Raw genomic sequence first — 18,374 nt, 5'->3', positions numbered from 1 at the left:
CCAAATGCACACACAGTTGTGCATGCAAAGTCAAATGCACTGACGCACCAACACACGCTCTATGATGTGCTGAGTGAGTGCCCAACAGGTGGGTTCTTCTGTCCCAGCGACAGAGGAATGATCGCACACTCAGGGCTCAAGCTTAGCAAGCTCAGGTTCCTTGCAACAGATTCCTAACAGCAGGAGGGGGTCCAAAGGAGGAGTTCAGTTTAGGAAGCTGGGTTCACTTTTCATATGGATTCTGGGAACTCTTCACCCATCTCAAAAGCTCCTGGAGGATTTTCCTTCTTTGAGGTACTTTTCCCCTGCCCCCTGCCCCTCCACTGCCCTACTTTGTCTCCTCGCCATCTTCCTCACTCCTAGAGGTGTGAGGTGACCACAAGCGCTGTTCTTTCTCTTCACCTCTCCTGTGGTTGCCAGCTCATGCCTTCCAACCCCTGCCCAGACATGCCAAGGGCCAATCCCAGCACCTGCCTTGGCCCACAAAACCCCTTCCTTCAAAGACAATCTCTGCATCACATGGACATGCTGAAACATACATTACAGCCATACGCAGACACCCCAAACATCCACCTAGCATGACACACCTGTACAGATGTGGAAACAAGGAGAAATACAACAAAGACAGCCAGGCGAACCTACTGGACTAAAATGACACAAATATCAAGAGGCCCAGCATGGACAGGGGAAGCCGACTTGCAAGAAAGAGTAAGAAAAAGCAGCAGAAACTAGGGGAGGGAGAGAGTGGTGGGCAAAGTCCTGCTTAGGGCTGCATGCCCATCCAGAACAAGCCCAGGGGCAAAGCCTAACCTACCCTTCTGCAGACACTGCCTAATCCACCATCTTTCCAGGAGGGCATCTAGAAGATCAGCTTCCTGGTCACGGCCCAGGAGGTGACACTCAACCTTGCTGAGGAAGGAATGGGAGGGAGGTTCTTCTCTCTCTTCCTCCTTTCTCCGAGGGAAAGCTTTCAGAACTTTAGACCAGAGAATGGAAAACCCAGAAGAGAGTATTTGAGAAAGCTTCTTGTCCAGCTCCCTCACGCCACAGATGAAGCAGCAGCATAGCTGATATGAAACACTCACCGCTTCACAGGCATCTAGTGACTCCACAAAAAGAAACTAAGGTCATAGGCCCCTTCAGACTCAGAGAGGTGAATCCAAGGTCACACAACTCTGAGGGGGAAGGTCAGGACCCTGACGCATGTCTTAATCTTGCTCCTAACTAGGACTGTTGTCTAGATGGGAAACTGAGGCCCAGGGAGGAGAAAGGATTTTCCTGAGCTCATCACTCACTGCAGAAGCTGCCCCAGGCCCCGCAACCCGCACACATTCTGCCTTGGAAGGCAACACCAAGGTCAGAGGCTGACCTCAGTGGCAAATCCTAGGGTCATCAACAAAGTTACACTCCACTTGGCCTCTGTCCCAAAGCACTTCTCCCAGGCTTGCCCCCTCGCCCGCTCCCTTGCCCCCAAACAGCTCATAAACACTCCATGGCCTTCCTGGTGCCAACCTCACGGAGAAACAAGCTCCCCCAAAGCACTAGTTCATTCTTTTTAACAGCTGAGGCATATTCCACCAAGGACAGACTCCATAATTTCTTAACCCAGTTGTCTGTCATTGGTCACTTAGAATGATTCGGGTCTTGAATAAAGCTAGGAACTGTAAATAAAGCTAGGAACACAGACAAACACATGCTTTTCGAATTAGAGCCTACATATTCTTTGGTAAATACCTTGCAGTCATGTTGCTGTATCACAGAATATTTCCTTTTTATTTTTTTAAAATGTCTTTCTCTATAGTGTTCTCCATAGAGGGAGCACCACAACACAAAATACCTGCCTTTTGGAATGAACTGGATTGATCATAGAGTGATTACAAGAGGTGAAATAAGGGGGCCTCCCTGGTGGCACAAGGTTAAAAACATGGCTATCAAGCTATTGGTAGCCAGTGCAGCTGGAGTTCAATCACGGGCCAGGGAGCTACCCACATGGTGCAGCAGACCTCTCCTGTCTTGCCCGCTGCTCCCTTCAGCAGTGTATTTCAGTAGATCTGCCTGTTCTGCTCCCCACTCTGCCTCTGGTGAATCCTCTCTCAAACACACACCCCTGCCCAGCATATCTGGACTAAACCCCAGTTGTTATATGTAAAAATAAAATTTTTTAAAAGATTAATTTATTCATTCATTCATTCATTCATTCATTCACTCACTTATACAAGCACTGGGTACAGTCAGAAGCACGGGAGGGTGAGAGAATTCATCAGAGCCAGAGAGGAGAAGACAACAGGCAGACTGACAAAGTACTCTGCTGAGGGGAGCAGTGGGTGGCAGGAGAGGTCTGCGTGCCATGTGGGACCCTTGCCCAGCGGCCGGCGTTCGAACCGGTGCTGCAGAGGCTGTGGGCAGCTTCGCAACCCAGCGCTCAACTGCTGCGCCTATGGGGAGGCCCTGTAAAACAAAATTTTAAAAAATCTTTACAAAAACAAAAAGTAGTGACATAAGTCGTTAAGTGAGTCCACTCATTGGTTGGATGTAAATTACCAAACCACACAAATTGGCAAACCCCAGTGAAAATAATTCTCAGACTCTGTGAAAAATACACTGGTTGCCAGAGGGGACAGGAGCCGAGAGGAGGGGACAGGAAGGGACTAGGACCTGCCACAAGAGTTGGTGGCAGGTGAGTGAAGCGTGTGCACGTATACAGAGGTGGGAAAGTGTACCCCAAAGTCACAGAGATGCAAACAACTAACAAATTAATAAAATTTGAGCAAGAAGAAAATAAACTTCCCCAACTCTACCCCCTGCTTGACAAGGAGCAAGGGAGAAGAGAAGGGGACCCGGCTCGTGGGCTCCCCAGGTGCAGGCTGCTGAAGGGGAGTAAGGGGGTTGTTACCGCCATACCTGTCAGACCTGTGCTAATCCTCCTTTCCTCCTCCTCCCAGCCTAAAACCAACAAACAACTTTCCTCTCTCTACTCTGCCCTCTGCCCTCTGTTTCCCCCACTCTGGACTCACAGCCTCGCCGCCTGATGCCAGTCCCAGAACACCAACCTCACGACCCTTGGCACTTGGCCAAGTTAGAGGTGGCATGGGGCAGGGTGGTCCAGCGCTTAGAGCCTGCCCAGACCTGGCCAGGGCCAATCCCAGCGCCCACACGGGGTCCATGTCAGACCCTGCTGGGACCAACCTCAGAGGTTAATTATAACCCTTGAGCCAGTTGGCATATTTTTCAGTACCAGATTGCTGGTGTTTATATTTCCCAAGTGCTTCTCAGGCCTTCTGCCAACTGACACCACAAGTTCTCCTTTCCTGTTATGTGGAATGTTCCACTCAATGTTGCCCTGGATTCTGCTCCTTTCCCAACCAGGGATGGGTAGTTCTGGGTTGCCTCTGAAGGGCTGAAAGGAATCTGGCATCAAAAGGCGACACTATTGACTCAAAAGCAGATCAAATCCCAGCATCAGGCCTTCAGCGCTTGATCCCACCACACAGGGCTCCACGGACATTTCTCCTCCCAGGAACCAGAGAGCCTACACACAGCAGGACTTTCTCACTCAAAGGCCCTCAAAGTCATTCCCTGGAATATCTCCTTCTAAGGCCTTTAAGCCTACAGCCCTCCCAGCGAAAGCCCCAAACATGTAGCTCCCCATCCTGTCTCATTCCACCACCCTTAAATCCACTCAATGAAACCTCTGAGACTCCAAATCAAAGGTCAGAGTTTCCTGTGTACAAATAGTCCAAAATCTTCCCTTTTGCAATGTAACCACTGCCCCGAGTCCACAGCCCCCGGTGGTCCTTCCTCAGGATCACAAATTCGGTCTTCAGCCCACTCCCGATCAATCTGCCCTAGGGGCCCCTCTTCCTCCCTTGTTGGCTGTGTCCCAAAGTAGGCAGGGAGCCTGCTGTGCGTGTAGCTGGGAGGTGAAATGAGACAATTACATAATCAGGGCTGAAGTCCTCCCTTTCTCCCAGATAATATAAAGGCAGGCGCCCCGGCCATCACCACCTGACCATCTCACTCAGCGCCACCATGCTGGCCTCAGGGCTGCTGTCGGTGGCTTTGCTGGCCTGCCTGACCATAATGGTCGTGATGTCCGTCTGGAAGCAGAGGAAGCTCTCGGGGAAGCTGCCTCCGGGGCCCACCCCACTGCCCTTTATCGGGAACTACCTGCAGTTGAACACCGAGCAGATGTACAACTCTCTCATGAAGGTGTCATGTGGCGGGGAGATGGGGGCTGGGAGGACTGTCAGGAAGCTGGGACTTTATGGCAGAGCATTGGCAAGACCCAAACAGAGCCTCGGAAAGGGGAGTTTGGGGGGCTCAGGGTAGAGTCCTAGCTTGGAGAGACCAGCTTTTGGGATGTTCAATTCCTTGTCTGTCCAAAGGTAGGGGAGAGGGGTACAGAGGGGGATGCCTCACAGAAACCCCATTGCGTTCATCTCCCTCAGTTCAGAGAGCGTTATGGCCCAGTGTTCACCGTGCACCTGGGAACCCGGAGGATCGTGGTGCTGTGCGGCCATGACGCCGTGAAGGAGGCCCTGGTGGACCAGGCTGAGGAATTCAGCGGACGGGGAGAGCAGGCCACCTTTGACTGGCTCTTCAAAGGCTATGGTGAGGGACCCGCGTGGGCGAGTGTGGTCAGACCCACTAATGGCCTCAGTTTCTCCAGTCCTCTTTGCACTCTCTCCTACTCAGGGCTGGCCCGGCCCTACTCTGGTCTCCTCTGTTCCCCTGCTCAGGGCCGCCTCGCCTGTGTCCTCCTACCTTGCCCAGGGTTTCTGCATACAGACTCTGGTCCCCCTGACCTCCAGGAGCTCACCAGCTTCTGCTTTGGAATCCTGGTCCTCTATCTCTATGTGACTTGTTGGCTTTTTCTCCTCCCCAGCTTCTGTGCTTCTCCATGTTTCTCCCTGCCTTGTCTTAGAAACAGGCATCATTTCTGCCTGGAAATCCCCAGAGCTCCACTCGCCACCTCTGATCTTTCCCTCTCTTCACACCTCTCTGTGCATCTGACCTGGCACTCCTGGGTCTGTTCTCCCAACTTCTCTCCCTCCCTAGCTCCCTCTCTAGACACACCAAACTGCTCCTCCTCTCCCCTCCCTCCTTCCTGCTGGACTCATCTTTCTCTCTCCTCTCGCCTTCCCTACCTTTCTATCTCCTTCCCCCTAACTCTTCCAACCCCCTCATCTTCACCTCCTCTTCCCTCACCCTTCGTCCCCATGCACGGGCCTTTCTCTCAGAACCCCTCTGACCCACGCCCTCCCTCTCTGCTCACCTCCCTCCACATCCCTGAGCCGGCCTCCTGGGCGCCCTCCGCGGTCCACGCTGCCCTTCCTGCCCTCAATGCTGCTGCCCCGCTGCCCACAGGCGTGGCATTCAGCAATGGCGAACGTGCCAAGCAGCTGAGGCGCTTCTCCATCGCCACACTGCGGGACTTTGGCCTGGGCAAGCGCGGCATCGAGGAACGCATCCAGGAGGAGGCTGGCTACCTCATCGAGGGTCTCCGGGACACAAAAGGTGAGCAGGGGCCCAGGACTTGGAGGAGGAAAATGCCCTGAGCAAGCGTGCACTGGGGACCGGGGGAGACACCCGGTGCTGGGGAGGCTGGTTAGTCCCTTGGGTGCTCTCCTGCAGTTCCCCGACCCGCATCAGACCCACATCCCTGTCTCTCCCGGACCCACTGCAGGTGCCTTCATCGATCCCACCTTCTTCCTGAGCCGAAGCGTCTCCAATGTCATCAGCTCCATTGTCTTCGGGGACCGCTTCGACTATGAGGACAAAGAGTTCCTGTCATTGCTGCGTATGATATCGGGAAGCTTCCAGTTCACAGCAACCTCCACCGGGCAGGTAACCCATGCCAGCCTGAGGCTCTACCATGCCCAGGCCACAACCTGCCAGCACTCCTGCAAGGGGAGCCAAGTGTCCCAGATCCCCACCCTGCTCCAGTCAGGGTTCCTATAAAGCAGCCCCCAGCGCAGATGCCAATACCTGGTCTCCCAGGACACCTGGATGGCTCAACAGGTGCCTTCACTGCCTCTCCCACAAGCAAAATCAGAATCTGAAAGCACCGCCCCTGTCTACAAGCAACCTAGAGTTCCTGTCCCACTCACCTTAATATCTAACAGGTGCTCTCTGTTACATTTCTCACCTGAATTCCTTAACATCTCAGCAGGTGACCACTTCCTGAATATGTGAACCCCTGGTGCTACAACATCCATCCCACCAAAATTATTTAATAGCTACACAGAAACATCTCACACCAGTCCCTGGACTAAGTGAACAAATGTCCCTCCCCGCCCCCTTAAATACCTGGACATCTGGACAGTACCCCAGCCAAGACCCCCAAGCACACACACACCTAGATAGATTGTTCTCCAAACACCCAAATAAGAGTCCCAAGCCCATTTAAACCCTACAGAGATGCCCTTAGGAACCCCATTTGTATATGACAGATTTTGCCCCCATTTGAACAAATGACCACCAGCTTCACTTTAATAACTGAACCACTTTACAGAGCCCCCAATCAAGATCCCCTAAATACTTAGTTGTCTTTGGCTGAGCACCCCTGAATGCCTAAACCTAAGTAACCCTCTCCAAACCAGGTCCACACAATATCTAGTGTCACCCTCCAACCTCCCCTGGCTATCCAAACTCTTACCTGTGGGCTCCATTAAGCCTCACCTGACTATCTGGAACCTGTATGTATATCCCAAACCATCCCACCTAACTTCCTGGACAGGGGCGCTCACACATGACTTGGGAAAAATGAGATATCTAGTCCCGACCGGGCTCACAAAAACTCTAAACACCGGGACAGGTGCCTTCACAACAGCGCCTTCCTTGCCCAAGGGCAGGACCCACTCCCCACAGGTCCTGCCCAGTGACAGCACCCACCCCTCCTCTCTCCCACCCCCAGCTCTATGAGATGTTCTCCTCCGTGATGAAGCACCTGCCAGGGCCCCAGCAACAGGCCTTTAAGGAGCTGCAGGGGCTGGAGGACTTCATAGCCAAGAAGGTGGAGCGCAACCTGCGCATGCTGGACCCCAACTCCCCCCGGGACTTCATCGACTCCTTCCTCATCCGCATGAAGGAGGTACACCCCAGGGCCAGAGCCTGCTGGGAGGGCCAAGCCAGGCAGAGGACAGTCAGGCTGGGGGTGAGGACAGACAGATGCCCCAAGAAAGTCAGCCCCTATCATAAACAACGACATCAAAAAAGGAGAAACTGACAAGAAAGGGACAAATACTCAGCATTGCAAAGAGTGTGGGAAGAGCACTTTGGTCAGAGCCAGCAGCGTGGGCACTAGCCTGAGACTAGCAGAAATAAGGTCCCTCTCCCACCTGTGCCTGGATCAGGAGAGGGGTGCCCAAGAAAATTCCATGAGAGCATGGGGGTGGGTTCAGCCTGAAGCCGTGTCTCGCTGCAGGAAGAGAAGAACCCCAATACCGAGTTCTTTATGAAGAACCTGGTGCTGACCACCCTGAACCTCTTCTTCGCGGGTACCGAAACTGTCAGCACCACCCTCCGCTACGGCTTCCTACTGCTCATGAAGCACCCAAATGTGGAGGGTAAGGCTGGGGGGCAGGCAAGGAAGTTGGGGCCACAGACCCAAGTTTGCTGAGTCCACTGCAATGACCCCCCCTGCCTCTCTCATGACCTCTCTCATGACCTGCCTCTCCCACCTGTCCTGCTAGCCAGAGATGGGTAAAGTCCAGCTGACTTTGTTGCCCAGGCAATAGCCCGGGCTCACTGGCTCTTCAATATTGACAATATCTAAAGGGACTGACAAACAGCTCCTGTTCAGGGCCCACCCAGTGCACACTCCGCGCTCATGGAGACCACCCCCCACCCAGCACCTCCCAGATTCTGGCACGGCCAACCAAAAAGGAACCCGAGCACACCATGTACATGGCCAACCTTTGCTTTCCACATCACGCGCAGATCGTGCATGCCATGACCAGGGTGTACATATCTGGATTATCCTGTCTACCCTGAGGACTCCTAGTTACCTAAACACACTCTGTCCCCTCCCCCAGCCAAGATTCATGAGGAGATTGACAGGGTGATTGGCAAGAACCGTCAGCCCAAGTATGAGGACCGAGCCAAGATGCCCTACACGGAGGCAGTGATCCATGAGATCCAAAGAGTCGCAGACATGATCCCCATGGGCCTGGCTCGCAGAGTCACCAAGGACACCAAGTTCCGGGACTTCATCCTCCCCAAGGTGCTGCCCCGCCCAGCCCAGAGGGACCTCCCACCTGCCCCTGTGACCAGACCCCCTTCCCCTCAGAAATTTCCCAGGTCCTGTCCTACCCCTTCAAACTAAGACTTCCCCAACCATCATGTTCCTTCAGCCTTGCTGCTCACAGCCCCTTGAATATGTATCGCCCCAGTTCCCCCCAAACATTCTGTCTTGGGGAAATGAACCTTCATATACCCCCAGTGTCTCAGCTTCTGACACACCAACTACATATCCTGGGAGACACAGGACCCAAACTTCCCGTCTCAGGGACATGAATGTTATGGCCCTCAAAACTCCTCCCTCGCAGCCCCCCAACTCCCATGCCTCCCATTTCTCTTCATCATTCACATTCCCCACAGCCCTCCCGTGTTTTCATCACACACCTTCCCCACTCCACCTTATCAGAGCTCTTCCTCCTCCTTCCCCTCCCCACCAGGGCACAGAAGTGTTCCCTATGCTGGGTTCCGTGCTGAGAGACCCCAAGTTCTTCTGCAAACCCCGGGAGTTCTACCCCCAACACTTCCTGGATGAGCGGGGGCAGTTTAAGAAGAGTGATGCTTTCGTGCCCTTCTCCATTGGTAAGACCCCTCAGCAGCTGCCCTGGCTCCTCTCACCACAGGGCCTCATCCTCCCGGACCCCTTCTCTGAGGGGTACCCTGCTATGTTCCTCCACCTATCTACCTTGAAGCCATCCTGCTGCAGCCCCTTAACCACCAAGTACTGAGCCACAGGAAAGGTGGGGGCAGTAGTACCCACTTCACAGATGGGACAATTAAGGCTCAGGGAGTCACAGATTTGTCCAAGGTCACTGAAAGTCTTCAGATCCTTAAGATGGAGAGGACAGCACAGCAACCATATTTTAATGTGTGTTGAGGGGGAGGAGGAAATGCGGGATTTAAAGTTCCACTACTACATCCTCATGACTCACCCCCACCTCCTGTGCATGGGAAGGGAGGCTCAGAATGCATTCTCTGAAAGCCTCTCAAGCCCATACTCCAGTCCCTCCTGCCTGAGAGGATGCAGCTAGATATGGGAGTGGGCCAGCTGCAGCGCCACAGGTCTCATCTTGGGCCCTCCTGCCTCTCCTCCTCAGGAAAGCGATACTGTTTCGGAGAAAGCCTGGCTAGAATGGAGCTCTTCCTCTACCTCACCAACATCTTGCAGAACTTCCGCTTCCAGTTCCCGCGGCCACCCCAGGACATCGACGTATCCCCCCAACACGTGGGCTTTGCCACCATCCCAAGAACCTACACCATGAGCTTCCAGCCTCGCTAATGGAGGGCTCTGCCCTGGCAGCACTGGTGGGAGGGGCCGCGGGTGGGCGGCATTTTGTGGGCGGGCCTGGGCGCGGCTAGTGGGAGGGCGGGGCTAAGTCAAGGTGGGCTGGGGAGGAAGGGGCAGGTGCCTGGCAGGCCTAGGAGAAACAGCAGGCTCTGTCCGTTCACCTTGCTGGAAAGTCTTCCGAGATGGGATGGGAGAAAGGGAAACTTTACAGTATACGGTGAAGAAGAAAATGAATAACACACATTACTTATTGAACACATACTCTGTGTCAGCCCTACGCCAAAGCGTTACGCTCACTCCATTAATGCTCACAGACCTGGGCAGCTGTGTTCATGCCACTTTGCGGGGACAGAACTGAGGCTTAGGAAGTGTAAGTCTCTATCTGAAGTTCCCCCAGATCACAAGTGACTGCTGAGCAAAGATGCGAACACAGGTTAGCCTAAGGAGGTCTTACATAATAAATCCTCAAAATGTAGCCATTTCTCCAGTTAAAAAGAAAATTTCGGGGCCTCCCTGGTGGTACAATGGGTTAAGTGTCAGCAGTAAGAAGCTATCTGCACCAGGGAGGTGACCCACATGGCACAGCAGACCATCTTGCCTGCTGCTCCCCTCAGCAGTGTATTTCAGCAGATCAGCCTGTTCTGTCCCACTCTGTCTCTGGTGAATTCTCTCTCTCTCTCACACACACACACATACACAAACACACACACACACACACACACCCCATACCGCTACCAATATCCCAGCTGTTGTATGCAAAAATACATAAAGTGAATCTTTCAAAAAAAGAATGAAAATAGAAGCAACAGTCTGGGAGAAATGTTTTGAAAGCACATACCTTACGTATGTGTCCAAACAATTAAAAAAAAAAATCTCTAGACTCCACAATGCAAGCCAAAGGTCAGGCAGGCTTTGCAGCAATGCCACATTAAGGTCTATTGAAAAAGGCTTTGTCTTCCAAAGGAATAAAAGCTCTGCTGGGGAAAAAAGTGCATAAGAAAACATGAAGCAAATCCCAACTGAGTCTGGACAATTTCCAGAACTATCCATCCTATTCAGAATGTCAAGGTCAAGGAAGACAAAAGCTGAGAATCTCTTCTAGATGAAAGACAACTAAAGGCAAGACAGTTAAACAGAGGCACCATCCTGGCTAGAATCTCACTCGGCCCCTTGGGAGCAATTACTACTATAAGGGGCATTATTAAGCCAAATGATTAGTACCTAATACCGACTGCGGATTTGACAATAGCATTTAATCTATGGGACTCAGCTTCTTAGCACTGCTCATGGGTTCTGCAAGGTTTGACATGCATGTGCATATGTATAGATGGAGAGACAGAGAGAACTCAGGGGAAAGACCACCTGTGTGAGGGACGGGTCAGCTGGTGTTGCTCACCAAACAACCATCTTTCTTCTGCTCTGTTCTATGTGTCTATTTTTCACTTCCTGTGTCCCACTTTTGGGACTCCTCTTGACCACCCAATGTGGCCTGTCTAAACCTTGAAAAAAATCAACGGCTTCTCACAAATGTCCCTGAAACCTCAAGCCTCACTGCCAGGCATTTAGAACCACATTATCAACGTTACTGAAACGATGGATCAAAGGGTATTCAATGGACTCTCATTCAAGACACACAAATACTAAACAGGGAGCCAATAAAAGAGGTGTGGGTTCACACAGGGTCACATGTAGCAAGACACTGCCACAACAGTAAATTCCTCACCATGATTGGGTAGGCTGAACCCATGGGCCCCTGGCATTGTCAAGACAATTCTGGCCGCTCTCAGCCCCCACATTGCTAATACAAATTTTGACGCTTGTGTGGTCACTGAGCCAACATAGTGCTCATTTACAAATTTTATGTACTCTCAGTAATGCCCTAGTCTCACCTTGAATGGCATCTTGTGCAAACAAAAGGCTCTAGAATCTGTTCTAATGGCCATATAGAAGGTACTCCATCAGTGCCCCTCCCCAACAGAGACTCTCATTACAGAGGATTTTGCACCCTCCTCCCAGGCCCCCTAGAGACTCTGGTCTACCAGGATGGCCAGAAATTGCCCTGGGTTCTGACTCAATCAACTACCCTCTCAGCCCTACACTATACACCATTGGAGCAGTGATAGCTGGCTCTTGTGGGTTCTGGACTTGTGACCCTTGTGTTCAAATGTCCATTATGCCTTGCATCACTGAAGTAATACCCAGCACACTTAGCGTCGCCATGAGGCTTCCTGTAGCCAGGCAAACCTGGGCCTTTTGGTACAGTCTACCTGCTGGAAAAGGGAACGCCCTGCCTTCTGTCCCTCTGCCAGATGCTACGGTGCTGAAGGACGCACTCTCCTCCTGGACACCTCTTGTGCTACCTGTTGTGCCCTTTGGCATGCAAAACTATAAATCAAAGTCACACCTGTCTACATATAGTGAAGTTGGAATGGAAGACCTCATCAGGGCACTCAAATCCACTTAATTCCAGACATCACAGAGAAAGACCAGAGAACTCATTTCACCCCTCACAACATACAGGCCTGGTCTCTTGAAAAGGCCTTCAGTGCCATATTCACCTTCGGCTGTCAGTAAGAAAACCACAGTGGTTTCCTGCAATAAGCTCAAATTCAATTAAATAAAAGGCAGCACATTTCAGTCATCAGTCAAACATCAGTAGTGAAATACAACAACAAATTTGACTCTATATTTGTATGTTTGCTGATATGAAGTATCCCCTGTCCCTTCCCCCATGCCCCTTATCTGGGCAAGCTGACAAGAGAGCCCAGGTATTCTCTCCTCTGGTATGGGGGTTGGTGGTGGGGGCAGACGCAAAACATGCAATCCTCAGCCCCTACCACCATAAAAACCCAGACCAGTCTCCCTCCATGTACTCGCAATCCACTTCACACATATTAATATCATCTGCTCTGCTCTCTCCAGAGCCCTCAACTATGTCAGTGATAAACCCTCGTAGTGTGTGAGATGTGTGTGCCTTCTTCCATGTTTACTTCTAACCAGAGTTTTGAATCCACCTGGTTCTGCAGGTGACCATAACATTATTGGTTGTCATTAACTTTCACTGACTTTCATTATGAATTTCATTGTCTCTATTTCTGTTTCATTCATTTTTACTCCAATTTTTATGATTACTTTACTCTAAATTGCTTTATCGTTTTCCTCTTCTTTTTCAATGTCTTAAGGTGTTAGGTCAAGCTATTGATTTGACATCTTTCTTTGTTATTAACAAAGACATTTATAAATCTCCCTCTTAGCTACAGGCATTGGCCAAAAGTTAGATTTTCCAGCTTCACTTCAGACTGACTACATCAGAATTCTGCAGAGGGACCCAGATCCACTTTTTTAATTAATTTTTTAACTGGGATCGAATTGGCATCCCATGACATCAGGTAACATCCAATCAGCTAACGGCCTTATACACAATGATTTGGCATTTGTGTAAATGGCAAAATCATCACCACTATTAGTCTAGTGAACACCCACCACCTTCATACAAAATAACTTAACTTCTGAATTACCAATTCTAGTTCTCTTCCTCTGCTCTTGGGACTGCCACAGAATCAGAAAAGGCACAATTATAGATTAGGAATAGTGATCTGTGTCCATAACCCAAGGGCAGCCCTGAGTGTGTTCCCTCAGGCCAGAGCCTTGGGGGCCCTAAAGGACCAGCAGGGAGGTGATGCGAGCTGAGGTCCTTTGTGGTGGACTTTGGGCTGGTTCTTAGGTCCCTTTGGCAGCAAGCTTGCAGCCAGAGGCTACAGTGTGGGGGCGTCTGTTTTCAAGATCCACAGATAAGCTATTTTTTTTCATCCTGAGCCAATGGCTGAGTCAGGCCGATGTTTGAGTTCACTATGTGGGGAGTCACACAACCACTACACTGTGTCACCATTATCGCAAAATCCCACCAGCATCAATTTTCACCTCTCCTAATGAGTCATGCCTTGATATTTAGGGGAAAATATGTATGAACAGAATAAGAAGTTGAGGATTATAGACTTAAAAACTCTGTGTGTGTGTGTGTGTGTGTGTGTGTGAGAGAGAGAGAGAGAGAGAGAGAGAGAGAGAGAGAGAGAGAATGTATGTGTAGAAGAACTGGGGTACAGGCCAGAGGTGGGGGGGGGAGGTGAGAGAGGATCCACCAGAGAGAGAGTGGGGAACAATAGGTGGATCAACTGAAACACACTGCGGAGGGAGCAGTGGGCGAGACAGAAGAGCTCTGCTGCACCATGTGGGTCAGCTCCCTCACCAGGGATCCAACTCAGGCTCTCTTGGTGGACCTTCATGGTGGTAGTTCTGAGGCTTAACCCTTAGGCCAGCAGGAAGACCTTCTAAGCTTAAAATCTTAAAATCATGGACATTTAGAATTTTGTGAGAAGAGATCCTTCTGCACTCACATTTAGGAACTACATTCCCCACTGGGGGCAAATTTCTAGCCCAAAAAGATAGGCTATTTTTCTACCCATCGATCACAAGAAGGAATAGCATGGAACCACTGGGTCCCACCAATCCAAGAATTTTTGAAAGATTTATTTTATTTATTTATGCATACAATAGCTGGGGTGTAGGACAGAGGTGTGGGGGGACAATCAAAGAATTCTTTAAAGAAAGTGTCTGACATTAACTGAATGCCTAGTTTAAGGGAGGAGAGAAGAGGGACACAGGTAGTGTGGGTGAATCATCACAATGCCAAAACTAACAGGGAAGGGGCTGGCACAAGGGTTAAGCACAGCACTGTATAGCTGTCCGTAGCCTCTGAAGCAGGAGTTCCATCCCTGGCCATCAGAGAGCTACCCACATGGGCAGCAGACCTCTCCTGTCTCAGCTGCTGCTCCCCTCAGCAGTGTATTTCAGTAGACCCGCCTGTTTTGCTCCCCGCTCCATCTCTGGTGAATCCTCTCACTCCCTGCACCTCTGGCCTGAACCCCAGTTCTTGAACATATAAATAAATAAATCCTAAAAAAAAAAAACTAACAGGAGGGCCTCCCTAGGTGGCGCAGTGGTTGAACACTGGGCTGCGAAGGTGCCCTCAGCCTCTGCAGCGCCATTTCGATCGCTGGCCACCTGCAAGGGTCCCACAAGGCATGCAGACCTCTCCTGCTCCACCTGCTGCTCCTCTCAGCAGTGTATTTCATCAGTCTGCCTATTCTGTTCCCCACTCTAGCTCTGGTGAATTCTCTCACCTTCCCACGCTTCTGACTGTACTCAGTGCTTATATAAATAAATAAATAAATCTTAAAAAAAAAAAAAACTAACAGGAAATTGGACACACATCATCCCAGGTGCAAACACTACCTGCTCTGGCTCCCAAAATAACAAAATAATAAAAAACCAAGAACAACCTTGCTGAGTGTCTCTGTTGCTGGGCTTGGGGTTCTAGTTCCATCTTTACCAAAACTGCTGGTATGATCTCAGGACCCTCTGGGAACAATATTTCCACGACTTTGCTATCAATCAAAATTGGCAACAGGGCCTCCCTGGAGGCATAAGAGGTTAATTCTCAGCACTCTAAAGCTATGGGCAGCCACGGCAGCAAGGGTCTGATACCCAGCCCGGGAGCTGACCCACATGGCACAGCAGACCTCTCTTTCCTCGCCTGCTGCTCCCGCCTGCAGTGTATTTCAGTCCATCTGCCTGTTCTGCTCCCCACTCTGTCTCTGGTGAATCCTCTCACCTTTCCCCCACACATCTGGTCTACATCCCAGCTCTTGTATGCATAAATAAATAAATCTTTTTAAAAAGGGCATCAGATCAGAGTCTGGAAACTCTCAGTGGCTGCAGGGAAAATAATAACTAGTAGGCTTTGAGTGCCCCCTATTTGTCAAAGACTGTTCTGAGTGACTTACACCTTTCAATTTACTTAATTCTTACAAAAATATCAAGTATCAGGTACTTCCTTTACAGATGGCAATCTGGCTCCAAAACACATGCTCCTAATCACTTCGGGATAGAATCTGGCCCAAGCAATTCTTTTGACTCACAAGTCTCTTTAATCTAGGCTCCTCCTTCAAGAACCTGTGACATGAGCAGGACACAACTGTCCTGCCCTAAAAGCAGTGAAACCAAAGGGTCAGACAAGCTTCAAAAACCAATACTAGAAAACTGCCCATAGATCTGAGGCATCCAAAGATTGGAGTGGGGGGAAGCAGAAGGACCAGAAGTGGAAAGCGGGGGTAACAATGGACTAGGGGGAGACTGCGGGTGCTCCGGTGGTGGGAGGGCTATGGTGGCCACATATGGAGAAATCCTAAACTGTCAAATATCAACAAGGATGTAAAAACTGGTAGTTCATTAATAAAAAAAAAAATCTTTTTAAAATACATCAAGTTACAGGGCCTCCCTGGAGGCGCAGCCATTCAGCGCTGGGCTGCAAAGCAGCCCACAGCCTCTGCAGCGTCAGTTCGATCCCCAGCCGCCAGCAAGTGTCCCACATGGTACACGGACATCTCCTGCGGTGCCCGTTGCTCCTCTCAGCAGTGTATTTCATCAGTCTGCCTGTTCCGTTCCCTGCTCTGGTTCGAGTGAATTCTCTCACCCTCCCATGCTTCTGACTATACTCAGTGCTTGCATAAATAAATAAATAAATCTTAAAAAAAAATACATCAAGTGACATACCAAAAAAATTGAATTAAAATAAAAATACTGAAGCACTGGTACTAACCACCATCAACTATGCCGAGTGCCTCTTTTGTGTCCTTCTGAACAGCAACACAGAGCAGCCTTTGAGGAGTGGTTGTTGTTTGGCACAAAGGAATCGTGGACACCAAGGCTAACAAGAGGCAGGCTTAATGCACCGGAGATGATCAGTGCATTCGTATCCCAAGTCTGCCCCCGTCTGTATGAATTCAGAAGCTTACATACACTTTCAGTTTCCACAAGGTTCTGGGTAGGTTCGCACTGGCAGCTACACATGGTCAGATAGAACAAGGCTACAAGCCAAGAGGTGAGTCAGAAAGTTGCTTACCAAGGGTAAGGGTCAGTAATCATTGGACACCCCAGGTCCATGCCGCCTCATGGCGGTATATGCTCTAAGATTCATGTCAGGGACTAAACTGCATACCAGGAACTGAGCTAAAGGTTGTTACTAAGGTCCCCAGGCTGCTTATACCAGGTCACCAGGCTTCATGATAAGCAGCCGAACCAGAAGGTAACATATCTGCCTGGTCATTATCAGCAGGGAGAACAAGCACAGATAAATCCAAGCATAATGTTAACAGGAAATAATATTTCTCCTAAGAACAAGCTTCAGCTATAAAATATTACAACAATCTTCTTGTTGAATGATTAATGTTTTCTTCTTCGTTGAGAAACTGTTCTCTAAAAGCATACATAATCAGAAATACTGACATTTGAATGATGATAAGAATGAAATACCCCAGGGGCCTCCCTAGTGGCCTAGGGTTAAATCTCAGCTCTATCAAAGCTATGGCCTGAATTGGATCCCTGGCCAGGGAGCTGACCCACACAGCGCAGCAGACCTCTCGTGTCTCGCCCGCTGCTCCCCTCAGCAGTATATTTCAGTAGATCCGCCTATTCTGCTCCCTGCTCTGTCTCTGGTGAATTCTCTCACCCTCTGCACCTCTGGCCTCCACCCCAGCTCTTGTATGCATAAATAAATAAATCTTTCAATAAAAAAAATCTTAAAAATAACAAAAAAATAAATGTTTTAAGTCAGATATTTGAGATGGGGAGATGTTGCCTCAGTGAGAATGAAGGAATTAAGAATCTGAACGGACCTCATAAAGAGAACACTGAGTGAAGAGAGACACAGAGAAGGCAGACAGTGCTGCATTTATACCAAGCAAAAAAAACTACAAGACCAATCTACGTGGTGGGAAGCCGAAATGAGGCTTGCATTGCAGCAGCAGTAATAGGAAGAAGTAAAGCAGGTTTTGAGAACCTGTAGTGTTTTCTTGACCTGGGTGGTAATTATGTGGATATGTTTGGATTATCAAATTCCACTGAGCTGTACACTGTGACCCATGTAATTCTCCATATTTATATCACTCTTCAATTAAAATTCAAATGCAAGGAATTTTTTTTGTTTTAATTGACCTATCACAGGTTTACTGCAGTGTATACGAATCAGGGGACTAAGCGCACACCTCCTCATGTGGATGTCACCACAGGTAAGGGGGAGATTCCCCACCCCCTCACACCCAGACCACTGAGCCCCCACCTCTCTATGTTCCTGCCCCACCCTACCCCTCTAGTAGCCTCTGTTCTGCAGCTATATTCTAGGCTATATTTGCATTTAGTTTTGTCAGCTCCTTTGTTCTGTTTCCCTATATTCCACATGAGTGAAATCATCTAGTATTTGTCTCTCTGGCTGACTTCACTTAGCCCCATCCCTTTCAGTTCCTTCCACATTTTCACAAAAGGCAAGAGTTCACCTTTTTGTTTGTAGCTGAGTAGTATTCTGTCATGGAAATGTGCCACATCTTAATCCACTCCCCTGTCATTGGTACTTAGGTTGTTTCCATCAGTTGGCAATCATAAACAGTGAAACAGTTCTTAAAGAAAATAAGTATCTTATTTATAATTCCAACCCAATAGGAAGAACATAGAGGAATAAAGAAAACACCATCAATACAACAGTAGGAACCAAACTGAGCGTGACAACAAAAAAAGATGTCGTAAATGAAAAAGATAAAAATAAGATGATAGAAATAAATCCAAACACATCTGTTTCAAAATAGACGTAAGCAGGGCCTCCCCTGTGGCGCAGCGGTTGAGCGCTGGGTTGTGAAGCTGCCCCGCGCCTCTGCCGCGCCGGTTCGATCCCGGCTGCTCCCCGGCCACTGGAGGAGGGTCCCACATGGTGCGCAGACCTCTCCTGCCGCCCGCTGCT

At 49.8% G+C, this 18,374-nt stretch overlaps 1 protein-coding gene across 2 annotated transcripts; it reads left to right on the top strand.

Annotated features, from left to right (window-relative positions):
- The first annotated feature begins 4,029 nt into the window (after nucleotides 1-4,029).
- LOC119258431 (cytochrome P450 2A13-like) lies at nucleotides 4,030-9,544 on the top strand. Of its 2 annotated transcripts, XM_037526760.2 has the most exons (9): nucleotides 4,030-4,209; nucleotides 4,449-4,611; nucleotides 5,368-5,517; nucleotides 5,687-5,847; nucleotides 6,917-7,093; nucleotides 7,427-7,568; nucleotides 8,037-8,224; nucleotides 8,679-8,820; nucleotides 9,336-9,544. In XM_037526760.2, exons 1-9 carry the CDS (start codon nucleotides 4,030-4,032, stop codon nucleotides 9,515-9,517), a joined length of 1,485 nt encoding a protein of 494 aa, XP_037382657.1. In that variant the 3' UTR covers nucleotides 9,518-9,544. The 2 variants fall into 2 exon arrangements, with proteins under 2 accessions (XP_037382657.1, XP_054557126.1); XM_054701151.1 differs by lacking the exon at nucleotides 4,449-4,611 and having other exon boundaries at nucleotides 4,030-4,219.
- Nucleotides 9,545-18,374: the final 8,830 nt, after the last annotated feature.

The sequence above is a fragment of the Talpa occidentalis genome, unplaced genomic scaffold, assembly GCF_014898055.3.
Source record: "Talpa occidentalis isolate TD23 unplaced genomic scaffold, MPIMG_talOcc4v2.1 talOcc4.407, whole genome shotgun sequence".
In the NCBI taxonomy this organism is placed as follows: Eukaryota; Metazoa; Chordata; class Mammalia; order Eulipotyphla; family Talpidae; genus Talpa; species Talpa occidentalis.
This window is presented reverse-complemented; position numbering and strand designations above follow the sequence as displayed.

What these genes read in the sequence shown, in the direction of transcription:
- LOC119258431 (XM_037526760.2), top strand. Translation starts at nt 4,030, where the DNA reads ATGCTGGCCTCAGGGCTGCTGTCGGTGGCTTTGCTGGCCTGCCTGACC. An exon ending in TGTACAACTCTCTCATGAAG is followed by an intron (nt 4,210 to 4,448) that starts GTGTCATGTGGC and finishes CATCTCCCTCAG; the next exon opens with TTCAGAGAGCGTTATGGCCC. An exon ending in TTTCGTGCCCTTCTCCATTG is followed by an intron (nt 8,821 to 9,335) that starts GTAAGACCCCTC and finishes TCTCCTCCTCAG; the next exon opens with GAAAGCGATACTGTTTCGGA.